The following is a 21816-nucleotide window of genomic DNA, read 5'->3' on the forward strand; positions in this document are numbered from 1 at the left end:
TGTGACAGTCCTCCTCTGGTTGGAATTAATTCCCTTTGCCCAGGTCTCCCTCTGAAACACCTGCTCTTTGGTCAGCTCAGTCTAATCATTACCTCCTCTGCAAAGCCTCTCTGCATTCTCTCCTGCAGGAGTGTGCAGATACTGTAACTACCTAAGGACCAGTGGATGCATACCACTATTTTAGCTCTCACTGCAGCGCTGTGTTGCTTATTTACCTGTCAGAACCTTTCAGTTTCAGAGACTCTGTCTTATTCATCTTGAATTTCCAACCCAGGCAACATTGCATGGACCAGCTGTCTCATACATATTTATAAATTGTTGTTGATTCCCAAATAGAGCTGTACTATTATTTTACCATGGTATTTTTATGGAGAGAGAAAAAAAATGAAGCATTTAAAGAATAACCTACCAATTCTTTTTCAGAGTCCAAAGGATATTGGTTCCATTTTGCACTGGCAAATGTGAGGCAGAAGCTGTTAAATAAAAAAGAAAAATGGATTTAATGTAAGAATATTAAAATATTGAGTAGTATCTGCAGTTACCAATTACACTGGATCTTTCTTGAGCCTTGATGTCATAGTGAATTAAATTCAAGCATCAAATTGATTGCTCAGTTGAGTTTTTGTGTAAATATATGTGGTTTTGTGATCAGCCTCTATCCTAGAGTTACCATGGCTACTGCAAAGTTTTCATCTTATTTGCAGTCATTTCAAGGGCTCTCCCTAAGAACCAATTGTTTTTCTTACAAAAGTAGACTGTCTTCCAAAATAGGCCCTGCACATATCCATGATGATGAATCAGTAGGTAGGCTCTACAATGGGCAGCTGGTAATGTTTTCTGCACCCCACTAGCCCAACTCCCCTGGAAACAAAAACCCCACACACAAAGAAGGTATACATCCTTATTTTCTGAAATATACCACATGTATTTCTCGCTTCTCAAAAATCACCATTCTAGAAAATTTCTAATGGGATTTTAAATGCTTATTTTAGTGGGGTGTCTGGGTGGCTCAGTCGGTTAAGTGTCCGACTTGCGCTCAGATCATGATCTTGTGGATCCTGAGTTCCAGCCCTGCATCGGTGTCTGTGCTGAGCGCTCAGAGCCCGGAGCCTGCTTTGGATTCTGTGTCTCCCTCTCTCTCTGCCCCTCCTCTGCTTGCATCTCTCTCAAAAATAAACATTAAAAAATTTTTTTAATTCAATGCTAATTTTAGTATACTTAGCCTAGATTATTGGCACTATCTTCTATAAAATACTTCAACTTTGACCAAGACCCCCCCCCCCCGGTGAGCATTGTACATGCATTCTGTTATCTTTATGGCTTTAGTTGTTTAAAAAGCTGAAATGTTAGTTAAGAATGTTACAGACATTGTCAAAGTGAAAAAAACATGTCTCCACATGACCCCTCACAACTGTTAAGCTTGATTTACTTTTAGAGCTTTTCTCAAGCACATGTACTATATGTTGATGTAGAGCAAATATTTCCTGTCCTTTATCACCTTAAAAAAAAAACCCTCTACTATGCTACTTAGAGCAAGATCAAGTAAGTCAGGACAGACGTTAGTCATTCCTAAGGCATAGATGGTAAACAGTCTAGTACCTGCTCCTTTATCATTTTATCCATTTCTCTTCATCATAAAGTGGCATTATCAGTGGTTCTTGATAACTGGGACTTTGAAGCCAACTTTTTTTTTTTTTTTCAACGATTATTTTTATTTTTGACAGAGAGAGACAGAGCATGAACGGGGGAGGGGCAGAGAGAGAGGGAGACACAGAATCGGAAACAGGCTCCAGGCTCTGAGCCATCAGCCCAGAGCCTGACGCGGGGCTCGAACTCACGGACCGCGAGATCGTGACCTGGCTGAAGTCGGACGCTTAACCGACTGCGCCACCCAGGCGCCCCGAAGCCAACTTTTTAAGAATGGTTGTAAAGCAAAGTCAATTAAAAGGACACGTGACGATTGCTAAATGTCAGTTTCTTTCTCCAGGGCAGTGTTGTATCCGATATCAGATCAAGAAACAGAGCAAACAGTGAACAGTTAAGCACTTATTGAATATCTATTATAAGCAGTTTTAGTACAAATGTGTGTCCATATTTTACCATCTGCAGAAATGAAAAATGTAAACAACCCAATATTTCAGGATGATCACTCTAATATGGTGGCATTTGGGATGTTTGTAAATATCACAGAAACAGATAGAAGAGCCAGAATTCATGTTCAGAAACTTGTGAGTCATGCATGCAGATTCCAGATTTGTTACTCTTACAGCAAAGAGACCATGGAGAACATTTTTTTTTCCCCTGAGATGTTGTGTCAAGTATAGCTGCATTTGTGTGGCACACTCTGTGGGACACTGTGGAAATGTAACAGAAATACATTCTCAGGTGGGTTATTATTGAATCAGTGAAAGCATGCTCATTTTCTGGTCTGTTTATGGTGTGTGTACGCATACATATATAAGCTCAGTAAAGCTTGGCAGAATGAGTATTAATCTATTTAAATACGGTCTTTTTAGAATTTACAAAAATCTTGTATATTTTATATATTTGGCATCATGAATTTCTCCCAGGAAATTTCACAGGATATTGTCAAGTGTATTCCTACCTCCTCCCACCCAATTTCCCATAATTACTAGAAGTATGTCAAATTCCAGAGAAGCAAAGATGCTTTGAGAAGTTAATGGATTTCCTCTCAAATGCATCCCTGACCTACGCATGTTGCCACATGGAGGGCTGAGGGTTCTAGGCTACCTCAAGCTGCAGACACATTCACAGATCCCACAGGCAGAGACCTAAATGACTGTGCCGCTCTCTCTGATTCCCACCTCACTGTTTTCTCCGTGGCTGCTCCACACTGAAGGCTTTGAGGGTTCTAACCCTGGCACCGCTTCCTCCCTGTGGAGCACTAGTCAGTTTGCTGTGTGTTTAAGTAACAATCAGCTCTAGTTTCTGCTCCCCAGAATCCTTTGCAGTTCCCACTGCATTCTCTTTTCTCCAGGTAGTCCGCTTTCCCCTTCCCATCTAGTCTCTTTCAGTTCCACATTGGCCCCTCTGCCATAGATTCTGCCCTTTGCAACATTCTCTCTTTCCTTACCCTTGCCCAGGCAGAATGAATGAATTAATGAGACAATGTCTCCACTTCTGTTACCAGACTTTCCAGATTAAGACTAACGGTTTGTTGTAATCCTTCTCCCACGAACCTCCTTATTTCCACCACAACCATATTTAGTGCCCCTTTTCTGCATTCACACAAATAGTATATTGCCTCAGTGCCTATCAGAAAGCATGTTTTTAAAAAAAAGTTTTAAATGTTTATTTTTGAGAGAGAGCGAGAGCGAGCACAAGTGGGGGAGGGGCAGAGAGAGAGGGAGACACAGAATCTGAAGCAGGCTCCAGGCTCTGAGCTGTCAGCTTAGAGCCCCATGTGGGGCTTGAACTCACGAACCGCGAGACCATGACCTGAGCCAAAGTCGGATGCTTAATCATGACCTGAGTCAGAGTCCAACGCTTAACCAACTGAGCCACGCAGGCATCCCGAGCATGGTTTTTAATAGGTACTCAATAAGGATTACAGAGTTGTGTGTGGGAATTGGGTTCAAATCCCAACCATACAACATATTTAGTGTCCGACGTTGAGCCAACCTAGGAGACAGTTCTGTGGCTCACTTTGCTCATCTATAAAATGGGGACAATAAAACCAAAGAGACAAAGACAGTGCCTGGCACATAATAGGCACTAGGAAATAATAGTTCCCATTACTCCTCGTGGAATAAATGTATGAACAAATGAAAGACCTATTGTCTGAACTTTTACTCTCTGACGGGCTCCCATGAGGCTTCCTGGGTTTCAGACAGAGGGATCAGTTTAATTCAGTGGGTTGACTTTCCGAGGACTCTGAGTCATCCCAACCATCCTGCCTCTTAGTATCACCGATAACCTCCCTTGTTATGTCTGGTCTACACCAAGAACCTTGAGTGTTCTACCCTATAGTGCTGCTTAGCTGCAGTTTATCTGAATCCTCTTGTTCTGGGTTACTAAAGCCCATGGGATTATCCTAGCTCCTGCAATCCTGCAATATTTTCAAATTGACATCCCAGAGACCCAGAGGCCCAGTGCTCTCTGGCCCAAACCCTCAGAGTGACTGCCCTGTCCCTCCCAAGACATTGAAGATTGACTAAATGGGAGGAAAGGGCAAAGACAAAGTCAAATACAAACCCAGTGGTTCAAACTTGAGTGGATAGAGGATTGACAGTGTCAGGGACAGAAAACCCGGGGTGCAGAAAATGACAATGTGATTTTAGCAAATTTTGTTTTAGAATCTGAAACATTTTATATTTTTAGCTATCAGTGGGGGAAAATAAATGGAAAACAAACTAGGAATAGAACCAAGCAAAAGTCAAAATGATGTTACTCCAAAGAGTAACATCATGATATCTATCGAATATTAAAGCATATAATCACGTGAGTACCTTAGAGATGTTAAGTAATTCAAATTATGTAAGGATGAAGTCAGAATGTAGAACAGAATCCATTTTTGAGATTATTATTTACTTCATTATTTTATTAAATCATTTTGATTCCTTTCGTCGACATAGGCTCACCCATCATTTCAAAATGGTATCACTCTTCTTGTGCTTTATATATTCTCACATTGTTGAGGATAAAATTCTGCAAAATCCTTTCCTGGAATTGTTTTTTCTTTTCTTTAACTAACTGGTTTTCCCTAGACACACTAAAGTGTTATACTACCTTGCAGCCTCACTGTTAGGAATGAAGAAAGAGGAGAAAATGCAGGAAGACCCACACATACCACCAAAATGGAGAGCATCCAGGTCCTAGAGGAAAGGTGAGTGGGGTTCACCTGGTAATTGTGTCTTGTTTTGGTACACTGTACACATCTACTCAGTGCTGAGGTGTGAGCTCTTGAGTCCTGGTACTCCTCCAGATGGTTTTGTGGAATGCACACCATCTCAGCCTGGGAGATCTTATTTTGTGATGGTAATTGCTTTTAATCAGGTTTTTCTATTATCAGTGTTAAGCTATCAGTGAACACACTGCCTCAGTTTATCTTTCTCTTTCAAAAAGTAATGATTATTAACATGCAATAGCCCCCGTTGGCCCTAATTCTTTACCTGCCTTTTCTACGGATATTTTTTCTAAGTTTTTCTCTCTATCAGGGAAGAGTCTAAAACAGACACAAAAACATATGTAACTACCTAAGTTGGTCAGAAAGGGCACCCAGTTAGTCCCTGGTCCCATTTCCATCAGAACAGACTCTAACCAAGTATTTTCTCCAAAATGAGAATCAACTTCTCATTGCAGTATCTACAGAATAAAATTAAAATCTAAGCAGATTAGTCATATAATTATAGGTGCTTTCTTTTTCTGCTTCTTAGAAAATTTTAATGTTGATGCTCCATGGTAATTTTAACACCTTTAAATTAAAAAAATAATTTTTTTAATGTTTATTTATTCTTGAGAGAGAGAGAAAGAGAGACACAGCATGAGTGGAGGAGAGTCAGAGAGAGAGAGAGAGAAGGAGACACAGAATCCAAAGCAGACTCCAGGCTCTGAGCTGTCAGCACAGAGCCTGACGCGGGGCTCAAACCCTGGAACTGTGAGATCATGGCCTGAGCCGAAGTCGGATGCCCAACCAACTGAGCCACCCAGGCGCGCCCCCACCTTTAAATTTCTTTTAAATAAAAGAGGAACTTCAGACATTTTGGAATAGTAGCAAATCTACTTAAAATACTTGATCAGAAAAAAATAAGAAAAAATAAAATACAGGTACTTCTCTGACCAAATTATTTCAGGTTGGAAAATTCTTTTTTTTTTTCTTTTTTTTCCTTGAAGTTTTTATTTAAATTCCAGTTGGTTAACATATAGTGTAATATTAGTTTCAGGTATACAATATAATGCCCATCATGATTAGTGCATTCCTTAATCCCACCACCTACTTAAGCCATCCCCCCGCCACCAACCTTCCTTCTGGTAACCATCAATTCGTTCTCCATAGTTAAGAGTCTGTGTCTTAGTTTGCCTGTCTCTCCCCCCCCCTTTCTCATTTGTTTTGTTTCTTAAATTCCATATTATGAGTTGAATTATATCATTTTTATATTTCTCTGACTTATTTCACTTAGCATAATACTCTCTAGCTCTGTCCATGTCATTGCAGAATGGCAAGATTTCATCCTTTTTATGGCTGAGTCAAATTCCATTATATATATGTATACCACATCTTCCTTACCCATTCTTCAGGTGATGGACAGTTGGGTTGTTTCCATAACTTGGCCATTGTAGATAATCCTGCTATAAATATCAGGGTGCATGTATCCCTTTGAATTAGTATTTTTGTATTCTTTGGGTAAATACCTAGTAGTGCAATTGCTGGATCTTAGGGTAGTTCTATTTCTAACTTTCTGAGGTTAGAAAATTCTTAAATAAACCAATGGATAAGAAAGCAAGATCAGGATCAAGTTAACCATAAGAATCTCCCAAGCTGCTTCTTTCCATTTCTTTGATGTATACCAAAGGAGTGATAAGTGGTGGTTTCTGAATGAACACGGCCACTGAAAACTTGAATATAAATATCTAGAAAGCCCTCAGTGTCATTATAAAGGCCCTGTCCTTTTTAACTCTAATAACTCCATTCATGGTAATAATTCATTCATAACATTTCATAGAGTAACTATTAAAGCTTAGGAAAATGTGTGACTAGTGCACACGATATATTCTTACTTTAGATTTAGTGACAAATGAAAAAGTAGCTACCAGAAGGGAAAAGAGAAACTATACCTTATGGCTTTAAAATTAAAATCTATTATCAGATGCAAACAAAAAATTCAACTTGCCCTTCAAAGTAACACATAGGCTGTCTTTATCAATTTGTAATGCATTAAGATTTGAACATTTCCAGGCTTCCTTAGGAATTTATGATGATAATGTGCATAGTGTGTGTTGCCCCTTGCTATTTAAATGCTTAGCTCCCTAACACACACTTGTGCCTAAATGAATTTTTCTTAATACCCAGAAATAACTAGCCTAGTCCTGGCGGGTGATTCCCAGACCAGGCCGAACTGATGGGAAATGAGCACTAGATGGCAGCAAGTGAATAGTAATTTCTATCTTCCTAGGCTAAGCATTCTTCGGTCAAAGCTGCCTTTGATAATGGCCCAATTCTGTCTTTGCAGCCAAAACCCCACTTCAGATGAAGTGTTGTCCTGGTCTCAAAATTTTGACAAGATGATGAAGGCCCCAGCAGGAAGAAACCTTTTCAGAGAGTTCCTCCGAACAGAATACAGCGAAGAGAACCTACTTTTCTGGCTTGCGTGTGAAGACTTAAAGAAAGAGCAGAACAAAAAAGTAATTGAAGAAAAGGCCAGAATGATATATGAAGATTACATTTCTATACTATCACCAAAAGAGGTAAACATCTGGAAAATAATTGATGTGGGCTTCCTAAAACCAAGGATGAACCCGAGGGGACCTCTGTCCAAGTTGGGTGATGCATGGGGTGTGGACAGGCTCCAAGGCTTCCCTGGACACATAATTTAGATTCCACTCCGAGAATCTACCTGAATAGGTTTGAAGACTATGTTTCCCCTCTATGCTTTGATCATTTATCTCTGGCTGAATCGTGTGGTAGGCTACTTGCTTTTCAGAACTAACATTAGGAAGCCTGTCAGACACAATTTGCTTTATATAGTGACTTATGCTAAAGTGGAAAAGAAGAGTTTACTGTGGGGAAGTCTTTCTCAAAGTGTGGTCCCCAGATCTCCTGTATGAGAATCACCTGGAGCATTTGTTTGAAAAGCAAATAACTCGAGGCCTACCCAGGTCTATATTTTTGGATATAGAGCCCAGGAATCTGGACTTTTAACAAGCTTTCCACACGCATACTAGTTTGAAGACTTCTGTAATAGGAGCTGTAAAAACAAAACAAAACAAAAGCTGCCATGTTTGTTGATGTTTATGATAGAATTGTTGCAGAATTGAAGAATGGGCCTTTATGACCCTTTAATATTCTTAGGGGAGAGATGGTAATAGCAATTCTTTTACTTATTCTAGTTATCCTAGTTTTGCCATTGCCAAAATGTACCTAATAGAGGGGACATTTCAGGCAACCAAATGAACACTTTTCCGTTAACTCTGTAAAAAATCAATTTGCTCCTGAGAAATGTTCCAGCTTCCAGAGTTTAAAGCAGGGAGGGATTGATGAGGGAGGGGTTAGTAGTGTAGCCAGGCCTCAGGAGTATGGGGTGACAGACTTCCGAGGTGCGCATTTGAATTGAGAGGTTCCCAGAAGGCCTTCTTTTCTCCACACCACCTTCTGTCTTTTCTGTCTCTGTGCATTTAAACATCCTGACCTGGTACCTTCTGCTCCACACTCCTCTCCTATGCACACAGACATTTATAGAGTCCCCTAGAAATTGTGCTTATCGATGCCTCACCCAACCTGGGATGTGGCCCCCACCTGCCTTCCACTCCTCACCTTGAAATCTATAAAATGAATCAGTGTCTACTTTATAATCTCTATGTTTGGAGTGCTATATAAACCATTTCACTTCTAATGAGGTATATACCTAAGTCAGTTTTAAAAATTTGTTAGTTAGGTTATAATTGCCATTGGTATTCCAGACTACTCCAATAGTATTGTCTCTATAAAATGAGGAACCTGGAATTGGATACACAAAGATTTTCCTACATTTTTTCTTTATTTCCTGCATCAACATAGAAAAAGTATTCAGAGAAACAAGGTGGCGAGAATTTTTTCTGTAGCCTCAATACATTTATTACTGATGCCACATTGTGGTTCTAACACCATTATACTTCTATATCCCAGAAGTACATTCTTCAGGTTTCTGGTCTATCTAGAACCTCAGCATCTAACCAGTTCTATGTGGATTTTATTAGCATATTAATTTCATTCTCATTTTTATTTTAATATTGCATTACATGGCAGATATATCAAAGGATCCAAATGTGCCTGAAAATGTGCTTCTCTTGCCTGTAATTAGTGTTTGGGAAGATTATCTAGCCCATTTCTCTCCCCAAAATATATAATATGTATCATCTGAAAATGCTAAATGTCTTGATTATCTGGTTCATTCTTTGCACTATCTATGATGGTGTTCTATTTTTTGTTTAAAATTTTTTTGAATATTTATTCATTTTTGAGAGAGAGAGACAGAGCACAAGCAGGGGAGGGGCAGAGAGAGAGGGAGACACAGAATCCAAAGCAGGCTCCAGGCTCCGAGCTGTCAGCACAGAGCCCGACATGGGGCTTGAACTCACGAGCCATGAGATCATGACCTGAGCTGAAGTCAGACGCTCAACCGACTGAGCCACCCAGGCGCCCCCAATGGTGTTCTATTTTAAAATAATGTTGGTAGAAAAAAATATTCTCAGTTATTAAGTACATATAATTCCTTTACTTTACAGTCTCAATTGGCTAGCTTTTAATTTTTATAGGAAACACTTGCCCATTGTCTTCACAGTCCTGATTTTCAGATGTCACTGATTAATGGAGTTTTGTAAAATACACAATTTTCACAAAATTAATTCTTCTTTGGGCTATAGTTTAAAGCTATCTTAGTTGTTGATTACTCACATATAAACTATTCAGTTTTCATTCTTTTTTCAAAAATAATGGAATTTTGTTTAACCCTAGTATCTTCATTTTAAATATGAGTTTCACAAAAGTCATTAAAATATTATTTCCTGATCAAGATAATTTTCCTAAATTACATGGACTAATATTTAGTATAACAGCCATGTATTTTTTTCTCCTTTGTCTATCTATATTTGGGCCATTATCCACTCTTGAATATCCCCTAAACACTACACAGAAAGGCAGAAGCGAAATTCAAATTTTTATCATTTTGGTACTTATGTGCTGACTTCTAAATGACTCTTGACACAGGATCTAAATTATTGGAGAGTGTGCAGTACCTCATTTAGCCAACAGACTGTTCTTCTCTCGACATAATAATTACACTTGATCATTGTTTAGCAGCAAAAACAAACCAAAAGTAGGTATTTGCAGTTATAAAAGATAATTGTTTAAAGGTTATATTTCAAGCCAAGGTATAGATATATTTATTCTTGAACCATGACCTGAGTCACTGATACACTTAGAGTATGACGTGCACTTTCTAGCTACTGCAGAACCATTTCTAAACTCTTATGTCTCACTGACCTTTCTGTGCAAAAACTTCTCAATCTCTAATCAGCCACAATACATTAATAACTGATGATACTGAGCTATCACCCTTTGAGTTTTGTTTTCCAACCCTGGAGAGAACACATGCCACATCAAGGGAGCCCTGACTATATAGCAGTAAGGACACTGAACTCCTCATTCAAGTGCATGGGATTCTGGTTCTGACTCTGCTTCATCCTAATTGTGCGGCCTGGGATAAATTAGTTCACTTCAATGATTCATTAATCAGTTGATTTGTTTACAAAAATAAAAATAAAAAGGGACACAGAGAATAGTAAACCAAATCCAGAATGACAGCTGGGAAGCTCTTACACCACTACTTCATTCTCTCCACCAAATGACACGGCTAATCGATCCTGGTTCTTACTGTTAAAGCCAGATTCAACCTGAGAATCCCCTCAACACAATATTCAAAGCAGCCATAACTGACCAATTGGAGTTGGGATCTATTTCCCATTTGGGGGCTAGATAACCAGGCTGTTCCACCTCTGGAATTCTGTAACTGTTTGTACTTATTCAAACTATGTTTTTTATTTATTTTGAGAGCGAGAGAGACATCACATGTGAGGGGGGAAGGGAGCAGAGGAGACAGAATCCCAAGCAGGCTCCGTGCTGTCAGCGCAGAGCTCAATGCCGGGCTCGATCCCACGAACGGCACGCGAGATCATGTCCTGAGCAGAAATTGAATTGGATGCTTAACCGACTGAGCTACACCCAAGCGCCCCTCAAAATATTCTTAAATAACATGAATATTTGAATCATTTATAAAATAATGACTAAATAACTAAAAATTGTTAGGATTCGATTCTTAACTAGAAACTCATTTTTCTTCACTAGACTCTCATTTAACCTTAATTTGATTGAGTTATCATGCTCCTCTTTGTTAAATGTAGAGAAATCTACATTCTTCGGGGGGGGGGATATATATATATATATTTTTTTCTTAAGCCAGTGTGCTTGAAATTACATTTTTTATTTTAATAAAAATTACATTTTTATGCATTTTTAATGATTTGAGCATTATGTTTTAAGTAGACGTTTGCAATCAGGAGACAATATAACTCCCATTTCTTGGTATAGCATACATCTCAAGAGGGGAAAGGGCTAAATTTTTAAATTAAAAAAAATGAGTAAATAGCATTTTTCAACAGTAAATTTTTAATGTGATGTTCTCAAAGAAAAAATAAATGGGAGCAGTAAGGAAGAATTTAATATTAACCTTGCTGCAGATTGCAGATACTTATAGCAGCTTATATTTATTAAACATCAAACCCAGCAAAATAAACAACTTTAATAAAAAGTCTATTTGGGGTGCCTGGCTTGCTCAGTTGGTAGATACACCTGCAACTCTTGATCTCGAGGTTATGAGTTTGAGCCCCATATTGGGTGTGGATGTTACTCAAAAAATAAAATCTTTTTTTAAAAGTCTATTTGAAAGCTATTACCTACCATAAACAGCATTGAGCTATTGAATGAGTACATAACTATAAATCGTCAACACATGTAAGACATCTGAACTGAAGAAAACTATGTGCCATCAGTTTTTTACCAATCTCTTTAGTGATGGCATTATCCTTAACCTGGGCCGTAATCCAGGTCTGCTACTACTTACCATCCTTGTGACACTAAGCAACTCACTTCAGTGATCTCTGACCTCATCTTCCTCATTTTGTAGAAAAATGGCATAGAAAAAGTTCAGAAACTGGCTAAATCTCTGACTTTCTGGCTCTCTCCCACGGGCATCTGACTAGTGGTAGGGGTTATTTGCTGCTTCTGATTTCATCCTGAATTTCCAGTTGCTCTCTGAGAGAAAAAAAGCAGTAAACCTATTTAAATTCCTAAACTATCTAAAAATGATGCACATGTGATAGATATGTGGATTCTCTGTGTGCAGGTATATGCCTCTTCAAGCAAAATTATGTGAATTTAGAACTTTTCAGTGAATTAGTTTTTCTAAACAGGACTCATTTTGTATTTTCCTAGATTCATTTCTTTGGGCATGAATATTATCATTCAGAACATATTTAACTTTTCCCTATGAGCCAGGTACTGGGCTAGATGTTGGGAATATGTTAGTGAATGAGGAAAACATTGGCCTGTCCTATATATGGAGCTTACATTTTAGGAAGACAGACAGACAAATCATGTCAAAAGCAAGTAACTAAAAACTGTAATAAACATTATGATGGGTGTGGAGGTCAATAGTATAGTTTAGAATAGGGGTTGTAAGGTAAGGTCACTCTGAGGAGGTAAAATTCAAGTTGATACAAAGTCTGAAGACACTGATCAAAAAAGTGCCATGATATGGTCCATTATTATTATTACTAATATCACTTTACATTGGGCTTACATTTTGTTATTGACAAAATGGTCTCACATACATAATTGAATGAGTCTCACAAGAATCCTTTAGCCCCTAGGACAGAGGGTGCCATCTTACCGCAAAAGAAATGGACTCTCAAAGAGAGGAACAACTGTTGTAGGGCATCAGAACTATATCTATCTGATCCCAAAGGTCTTCTGATCCCAAAGGTGTTGCCCTTTCAACTGTAATATGCTGACTAGTAGTCCCATTGCTTAGTATTTTCTTCATGACACTAACTGTAGATTTCTATAAACCCAGCTAGAGAATTTGAGACAGAATGAGAAACAGTAACCATTACCATATGCCTGAATTTTCCCCCAGAAAAGCAAGATAACTTCCCCATCATTTGGGCCCTACCAGGAATATGGTTTTTGCACTGTATCCTACCAATGATCTTTGTTCCAAGAACAAAATTCCAGTAGTCTTATTTGCAACTTATAACCATTTTCAGTAGAAACAGTCAACACAAAATAATATGACTAAAAGTACACATGGTTTTAATTTATTAAAACTGATGGGAAAACAGATATTCTTTATAAAATTTGATACGAGAAAACCAAATTTAGTTAAAATTAAAAAGAACATTTCCAGTAGCAGAAGCTATCACTGGTAAAATTTAATACGAATTTATAAGGTAAAAAGAAAAAAATCAGAATTATACTTAGAAAAGTATCCTAAATAAAGCAGCTTTGGTAAAATTAAAAATAAAATGGGGGAAAAAATGGAGGAAAAAACTTAATCATGATATCTAAAAAACTGTTCAAGGAATTAACCTGATTGATATAAGCGGGGTCTCCGCAAGGGAAAAAGACTTCAGTGAAAATTCATCATTTTCAGTATGATTCTGCCCAAAACTTCCACAGAGTCAAAATTTCCATTGCATCTTGATGTCTGGAACGGAAAGGCAGGGTCAAAAGTTAGTATGCAATCTTCTGGCAATATTCACCTGCCTCGATGCTCTCCTCCACTGGGTAGGAAATCTGGCAAGATTAAGCAGGTATATATATATCACTGAGTTGGGTCCAGGTTTTCCCAGACTACACTGGCAAGATTTCTGTCTTAACTCTCTCCGCTTTACCTCCACACTCTTGTGGAACCTGTAGCTCTCATGGCATTTTCCTCCCAACTGATTTGTGGAGTTGCCAGCAGACATTTTTCTGTTTGCCAGCCACTTGCTTTTCCTCTTCCTGTCTCCTGCTCCCAGTGCGAGCGAATGCCTCCAAGTTCCCCCAGGCCTATCACCAAGTTACCTAACCTCTGTAACTGCAGTTGCCACCTCTCAACACTGCCAGTGTTTCAGCTAAAACTGCTGGTTGAATGTCGCCAAGTCCATAGGTGCCGTCCTGTGCCCCAGCCACAGGAGTAGTTCTTTTTAACTCCATTACTGCTGCACTGCACCCTTCCTTCCCCTACCTACACGTGAGTCTGTGAGGACTGAGTAACAAAAGACTTCCCGTTGCCTTCGGGTAGCTCTCGTCTTGTGCTACTCAACTTTCTCTTCCCTTAGGTTGAGTTCTTTACAGGAAACTCCTCAATCCCTTAGACTTTGGACCCCAGAGTAGATGGGATCACGAGCCATCCAGTTGTGCCTGAATCCTAGGGTGACTATGGCTCGGGCCCATGCTGGGATCCACCTCCACTAACTTGTATTATAGATGTTCCACAATCTGAAGCACAAAGATGCCACCAGATGAAACTATAGATTGTTATACCTGTGGGGTTTATCCTTGTTATTTGACCTCTCTACACCTCTTTTGACTGACAACCTTTCCAAACAAGCACATATCAAGGTAAATATTTTATTTTTTAAATAGAAATAGCAAATGAGTTTTTGTTACCGATTACTAAATGTTGAATGTATGGTACTACTTTCTCTATGATCTTTCACTACTGTTTTCAGTTTGCAAAAAAATAAAACGATGCAACGAAAACTTAAGACCTTTAATAATTCAAGGTATTTTATTTCTCTGTCTTAAGATTAATGTTTCCAGCTGCAATCAAACTATATTTAATTATGCTGTTATTTAAGAAATAAATGATCTTCTTTATCACTAATATTTCCCTCTCCATTGAAACAAAAAGTTCTTAAGTTTGAAAGGAAGAGCAAAAACATTTACAAAACCAGTTGAGTGTATTTGGTTAAGATTTCACCTTACCATAACACCACTTTTCAGTATAAGATCAGTTTAAATAGTGTCAACATATTACTATTGAGTAGAAAGACCAACGATATTTTTAAACAAAAGCTTAGAAAAAAAAATCTATTTTTTATTACTCTGTACTTGATGATAACCTTAGAAGGCAATAACACAGAGAATAAAACCTAAATGATCCATTTCCAGAACATTTTTTTTTTAAGAATTCCTTTAAGACAATAAATATAGTTCAGCCAAGAGATGTCTAATTTTTTTCTGTAATGCCACCGAAATTATACCGGATCACCATTTCCTGACAAATCCTCCCATAGCAACCATTTTTGGGGTGTATCAATCAACCCAATTTCACATGGGCCATAGAGCTCAAGAATCTGAGGACACCAGATGGAAATATAAGTTACTTCAGTCACCAGGACTATCTCAGACCGCAGGCTTAATCCCAAGAGTGGGTGGGAAAAGAAGCCTGACCAAAAAGTCTTTTGCAAAATGCTTGGGACAAAACATTTAAATATCATTATAAAAGGTTTGTATAGACTTGTCACGAGACAAGTAATATGGATCACAATGTTCTAGTCCGTGTACAACTATGAGGACTGAGGAAACCAATCAGGACAAGTCTATGATGGTTTGCCTCTCAGATTTTGCTAATGTCATTTCAGAGCAGAGTTTACTTCTATTCCCCAAACATGCCCTTATTGCCATTTATTTGTCCTCAGTTCCCTTTCCAGCACATCCTACCAGCTCCAACAGACAGGATCAGCATATAGTGAGGAAAAATAACAACAACCACCACAACAACTATCATTTGCAGAATTTAATTTATTTACACTTCAAAAACAATGCTGTACTGATTACTTGTATGGGTATTCCGAATCCTACTTGTGTTTCTCCTTTTAAAGACTCTATTTCAAGCAATTGTTCTACTTAATCTTTAGTAAAGAGATCTTCAGATGTATTTCTACATAAGGACTATATAGTTCCCTGTGCCTTGCCAGGTACACTAAGACATGAAGAATACTTGGTGTAGTTTTGCTCCACTACAGCCTTCCACATTCCGGGTTTCTTACTTTGCCACAGTAGGACTTGTTGGGATGTAATACGATCAGGAATCAGCACTCGATATACATGCTAATATTTGCCAGAGAACTACTCTCTGCCAGATTTTTACCTTGTCCCATTAAGAGAGTTACCCCCGGCAGTCACATAGTAGGAGATAAATCCTTGTTCTGGCTAGAGAATTCTCCAGGGCCTCAACAATGAATAGAAATGGTCAAAAAAACCCAGAGTGAAATGCATAGAAAAGATAAATCCAAGTAAGCCAAGATATCTGTGAACTAAATTTCTGGTTTAAAGACAAGTTGTTTTTTGTTTGTTTGTTTTAGTTCAACTTTTGAAGAAAAGTATGTGAGGTGATGTAGCCTTTGAGAAGGTAACCTCAAGATTTTAGGTAGTTAGATTTAACTCTTTGAAGTTTCTCTGAAATGTCACACACCTGTATTTACTTAATTGAGATCTTTTGAAAAAAATTTTTATTTAATGTATCTGCTCTTATTTCTTTTTAGGTCAGTCTCGATTCTCGAGTTAGAGAGGTGATCAATAGAAATCTGTTGGATCCTAATCCTCACATGTATGAAGATGCCCAACTTCAGATATATACCTTAATGCACAGAGATTCTTTTCCAAGGTTTTTGAACTCTCAAATTTATAAGTCATTTGTTGAAAGTACTGCCAGTTCTACTTCTGAATCTTAATTTTCATTAAAAAAAAAAATCATTTTGGAGGGCTGGGATGGGAAATAAAAGTAGTTCACTAACACCAGAAGCTGAGTTCCTGGAGAACTACAGTTTAGCATTCCTCAGGCTACTGTGAAAATACAACCATATGGTCTTTGTCTCCATTTTTATCAAGGTTATCCATGGTTAAGTTTGGAGAAAATACCACATAAGACAATGAATTGCCAAATTGTTTGTTTTATTCAACACTCATTCTACTTGCAAGCAAACTGTATTTGTAGTCCTGTGAACAGTCTCCTAGTGTATCCCCCGAGGCTGCATGTACAAAGTAGAGCTGCTTCATTTGCCACGTAGCTGTTGTAATATTTAATCCAATGGCATAACTTATATCCGTGTTTAAGGACTTTTGTGCAATATGGTCTTATAGAAATAATTGCCAAAAAATTGGCTGTGGTTTGCATTTTTAAATATAATCTAAGACAGAAAAAGCCAATTTTTTAGTTGTAACAATGGTATTAAACATGCTCTATACTGTGTTCAGTACACTCATTTTGAAGCCAATATTTCTGTACTTGGAAAAAGAGCTATTTATCTATGTTTGTTGGGAAATCCTGATGGGGGATTCCTCTGGTTGTTCACTGCCAAAACTGTGGCATTTTCTTTACAGAATAGTTTGCTATGTAAACAAAACAAAACAAAACAAAACAAAAATTTAAAAAAACCCAACAAACAACAAATAATAAGAAGAAAAGAGAAAAAAGCACAAAACAATTTGAAGATATTCTATCTCAATGACAAATCAGAGTGATAATTGTTTTTAATTGTAATAGAACACAATCTATGTATATATCAGATGTCCAATACTGTAATTAATTTATTAAAGACTGGCTCTCCAGTTCTAAAATGGTTGTGTAAAGTATGTACTTCAGCAAGAAAAAAAATACTAAGCTCAATAACTTAGTTTTGGAATATAAAAAAAAGATTTAATAAAGGAATGCCTACATGTAGCATCATAAAATATTTTGATGAGTAGCATCTGTCCTGTGGCATATTTTCCTTGAAAGCAAAGTCTAATGAAAAGCTAAGTTTTTAACTGAGAAAAGTTTTGTAAGGGTTACGCAGAAGATAATTCTCTACTTCAGACCTTAACTGTTTTCATAGTATCTTCAGAATGACTTATTTTAAAAATGTTAAAACCAAACTATTAATACTCATCCATAATTGAAAGGCAGGACAGTGCTCAAATCTTCTAGCTGCCATATTATTTTTTATAAGTACCACTAAATCTTTAAGACAAAATACTTGCCTGACATTGGCATATACTTTTGACATTCAAGAAAACAGTATCCTATCATGCACACACACAAAAAGTCAGTGTCATATTTATATCAAGGTGTTACATTTGAATATTAATATCCCCTGGAGGCTATTTTTTTAATCTTAAACTTAATAAATATAATATTGAGTAACCTAACATGAAAGTTTTAAAAATATTTATATCCACTGAGAATACTGGGCCTTATATTAAGGATGATATTAAAATTATAGGTTTTCTTTGCCATTTTTTAACTACCTCTCATTTTTTAATTTATTAAACATTTTTAAAATAAACAAGTTTGGGGTTTTCTTTTTAAATTTTATTTTACTTGAAAAGCTGGCATCGTAAGTTTCTTTTTCCATAAACTTAAAACATTTCAAGAATTGTTTTTTTAAGTGAATTTGATTTTCTAATTTATATAGAATTCAGGAGATATGGTTAAAAGGGCTATTATCTATTCCCTATGCAAATATTTTAACTGTTGCAGTGTTTGACAAAATGGGATTAAAAAAAAAGTTTGCAGAGTAGAAAACAAAATGTTCTGTTTACACTGGCGTTGCTGACTATCCTATCATATTCAGCACTTTTAAATACATTATTTATGAAAATGTAGTTAAAATACAAGATAGGAAATATTTATAATAATCATTTCTTTTAACAAATGCCTGTTTTTGTCTGAAAGTGTTAGTGTGTTAAGACATACTTTATCAATGTCAGTAGATATTTACTATTTGAATAGTTTTCAGTAATATGTTAAAGAAAGATAGCTATGAAGATGTTTACAAAAAGTCCTATTTTTTCCAAAAGAGTGAAGAAAAACCTAAAAGAATCATCACTTCTATTGTGAAGTTCTATTGTTCCTAAATTATTTAATTTTTTCTTGATTAGAATTGAGTTTATTATGCTTCTATGATGTATACACATATATGTTGTAATATCATACTTGTTGCTATGTTTGAGGCACAATAAATTGGTGCACATGACTAGAAAATATGTAATATACTATGATACACAGCATGCGTCAATCTTTTTAAATGTAGACTTTATATTCTTGTTGTTACTATATATGATGGTGACCTGCTAGTCATAAGTTATCTTTATAAGATACTTTGGACTATTAGATGAATTGTCTGTTTGACAATACCTTTAATATTTTACCAAATGTAAAAGATAAGGACCCTTCTAAAGAGTCCTAATCTCTAACCTGGGCATTTGTAGAATACAGACTTTGAAGTTAGTGTATCCTTTTGAAACCTGATTAGGAAGTTGCATTGAGAATGATTCTAGACGAGATTTACACATTGGATATTGGTAACCATGTTATGTGAGCATTTCTGCGCTAAATTCCTATGGAGGGGGGACGGTTTCTCATTTAATTTCAAATCGTTCAAAGTTTCTATCTAAGAGTATGTGTATTTGCAACTCTACCAATTTTTAAAATATGGTATAACTCCTTCTGTTTTAAATACAGAGCTATAATAAACAAAAATCCCCCAACTGGTGTCTATGCTACCATTCCAAGAGCACAATATTTGTTATGGTAGAATTTGATTTTTCCTAGTGAATATATTCCTCCCAGGGGAAAAATTAGCACTTTAGAAGGTACACTTTGTGTTTCAGATCGTCAGGACATCTTTGTGTACTGTTAAAATCTGCTAATGCACACAGAAAGAGCTTAATGCTCTTTCTATAGTGCCTAAATTCAGATGTGTCTATAATGGAAAGAAAAGTAGAGGATATAGATCATATATAAATACATGTAACTAAATTGGAGAGCCAGACTTCTTCAGAGATGGATCTTGTAACATAGATCACACTAATAATGGCCAGATGACGCTTCTTCTTTACTCTGGATAATTGTTATTATGTTACCCGAAGGTAATAAAGATGCCCCGACAGAGTTAGAGGGCAGCTCTAAGCACAATGGGTGCGCTGGCATATGAACAATAGCAAAACACAATTTTGATATCAACGTTATGGAGCGCAAAAATCAAGACCATAATATGGTCTTTTTTTTTTTTATCTTAAAATATGTACATAGGATGACCAGTTCTGATATTTGGTCATGGTGCATGGGTGTTTATTAGTATCCTTTAATGCTGCCTAGGTTCTTACTTACAGAATGAAATGTATATCATATATTCACCTGATAGTTCAGTTTTGCAAAAGGACTATAGAAATAGGTAAATAATATTTATATATTAGGGGCAAAAATACATTTTCACCCCATTAAGCTGATTTAAAATAAAACCCAATTCTTAATTTTGAACTTACCCATTTGTTTCTATACACTTTTAACATATTGAAAAAATGTCATATCATAACTGTGACAAATTATATTTGCAAAAAATACAACATATCAGATGCTTTGAGGAATAAATATACAAGAAAGAAATTTTAAATACAATCAGAAATAGGAAAATAAGAACTCTTTCAAAAGCCACCTACAGTTTCTTAGATCTTAAAATGCCTATATAGAACCCTATCAAACATTAATTTTAAAAACTTTGCACTGGATACATTGGCAAATTATTTTGAAAGGTAGTAAAGATTATTTTCTTGTCTGTGTATTTATATTGACAGCTTATGACCGTAATTTTCAAAATAATATTAAGCATTTATATTTGCATGCTCTTTTCAATTCTTTTTAAATTTCTGACCAATATAAAATGCTTATTCTTCTGAGAAAACAGTATTTAATCTGTAGAAATTTTAGTTATTCCTCACTTGCTACAACTGCAAATATTTATCAATAAAACTGATAACCAAAAACTTGACTTCTCATCTCCCTGTAACATTCTTAATAGTATCCTTGCAACACACGATTGTGCACAGATTGATCTTTTTGTTCCCAAATGCCAGACTTTAATTTTAAATTTGATTTCGAGTGACATGTCTGTGTCATATGACTTTGGGCAAATATTCTATTGAACCTCTCTGAGCCTGTTCCCTCATCTTCAAATGAGAAACAGAATACTTTATTTACAGGGTAGGCATGAGAATTAAATAATGTAAACATGGAAAGAATGAAGTGTTACATATAACATTATTATTTTATCAGTGTTCTCCAGCTCAATAATTATTCCTATTTCAAGAATGTTATGAATTAGATGCCACTGTAATGCACTTTTCCCATATTCTTTTGAAACCATACTTTAAAATCTGATTTAATTATTCATCCAAAAAAAACACAAAAAACCAACCTGGACGCCTGGGTGGCTCAGTCAGTTAAGCGTCCGACTTTGGCTCAAGTCATGATCTTGTGGTTCATGAATGTAAGCCCCGCTTCGGGCTGTGTGCTGACAGCTCAGAGCCTGGAGCCTGCTTCAGATTCTATGTCTCCTCTCTCTCTGCCCCTCCCTTGCTCACACTATCTCTCTCTCTCTCTCTCAAAAATAAGTAGACATTAAAAAAAAAAAATCACAAAGAAAGAAAAAAATGCAACCAAGCTGATTTTAAGATGGAAGATTATATGAATTTGTTCCTGCTTTTTTCAATAATATGATTCACGCTCAGTTTTCAGTTCATGAACATCACACTGAATCTACAATCAAGAAGTAGGTTTCTTTCAATGATACACATACACAGATACATGTATGTAGATGTGTGTATGTGTATAAATTGTATGCTTAAAATAAATGCTTAAATAAATCATTTGAAAATTTTATTTCCAAAGGGAAAAAACAGTATTCCCAAGGACAGGAAGAATATAAACATCAAATAATTCGCCAAATAAATATGTGGAAGTAAAGCTAAAAACTAAGTTATGAGAGATGGGCCATTAGAAAACATAGATACTGTCACTGGAATAGAAAGCATTCTAGTATGATTTTGTAACTAATTTTACCATGAAAATATGAAAATTAAAAAAATGGTTGTGTGTTCATAAAATTTTTCATTAAACCTTTTATTTTAGAATAGTTTTAGAGTCACTGAAAAGTTGCAAAGATAGCACAGAGAAGTTCTATATACTGCACATCTATTGAGACCTTTGTCACACCTCATGAAATATTGATGCATTA

At 36.5% G+C, this 21816-nt stretch overlaps 1 protein-coding gene and 1 long non-coding RNA gene across 8 annotated transcripts in view; one reads left to right on the plus strand and one right to left on the minus strand.

The window, feature by feature from the left end:
* Positions 1-16797, plus strand: part of RGS17 (regulator of G protein signaling 17) — a 91943-nt gene extending 75146 nt beyond the window's left edge. For both annotated transcript variants that reach the window (XM_047101708.1, XM_047101709.1), the window contains exons 3-5: positions 4757-4846; positions 7191-7425; positions 16306-16797. In XM_047101708.1, coding sequence (XP_046957664.1) covers positions 4757-4846; positions 7191-7425; positions 16306-16494 — 514 coding nt within the window. In that variant the 3' untranslated portion in view covers positions 16495-16797. The remainder of the gene's footprint in view (positions 1-4756; positions 4847-7190; positions 7426-16305) is intronic.
* LOC124528227 (uncharacterized) overlaps positions 1-21816 on the minus strand; it is a 117617-nt gene that overhangs the window by 71182 nt on the left and 24619 nt on the right. For 5 of the 6 annotated variants that reach the window (XR_006966118.1, XR_006966116.1, XR_006966119.1 and 2 more), the window contains exons 4-5: positions 13361-13478; positions 410-473 (exon numbers count right to left, since the gene is read on the minus strand). This is a non-coding gene — a long non-coding RNA (uncharacterized LOC124528227). The remainder of the gene's footprint in view (positions 1-409; positions 474-13360; positions 13479-21816) is intronic. The other variant, XR_006966117.1, reaches the window with a different exon arrangement.

The sequence above is a fragment of the Lynx rufus genome, unplaced genomic scaffold (genome assembly GCF_022079265.1).
Source record: "Lynx rufus isolate CCGP_SWC_20201006 ecotype Redwood Valley unplaced genomic scaffold, mLynRuf1.p SCAF_6, whole genome shotgun sequence".
NCBI lineage: Eukaryota > Metazoa > Chordata > Mammalia > Carnivora > Felidae > Lynx > Lynx rufus.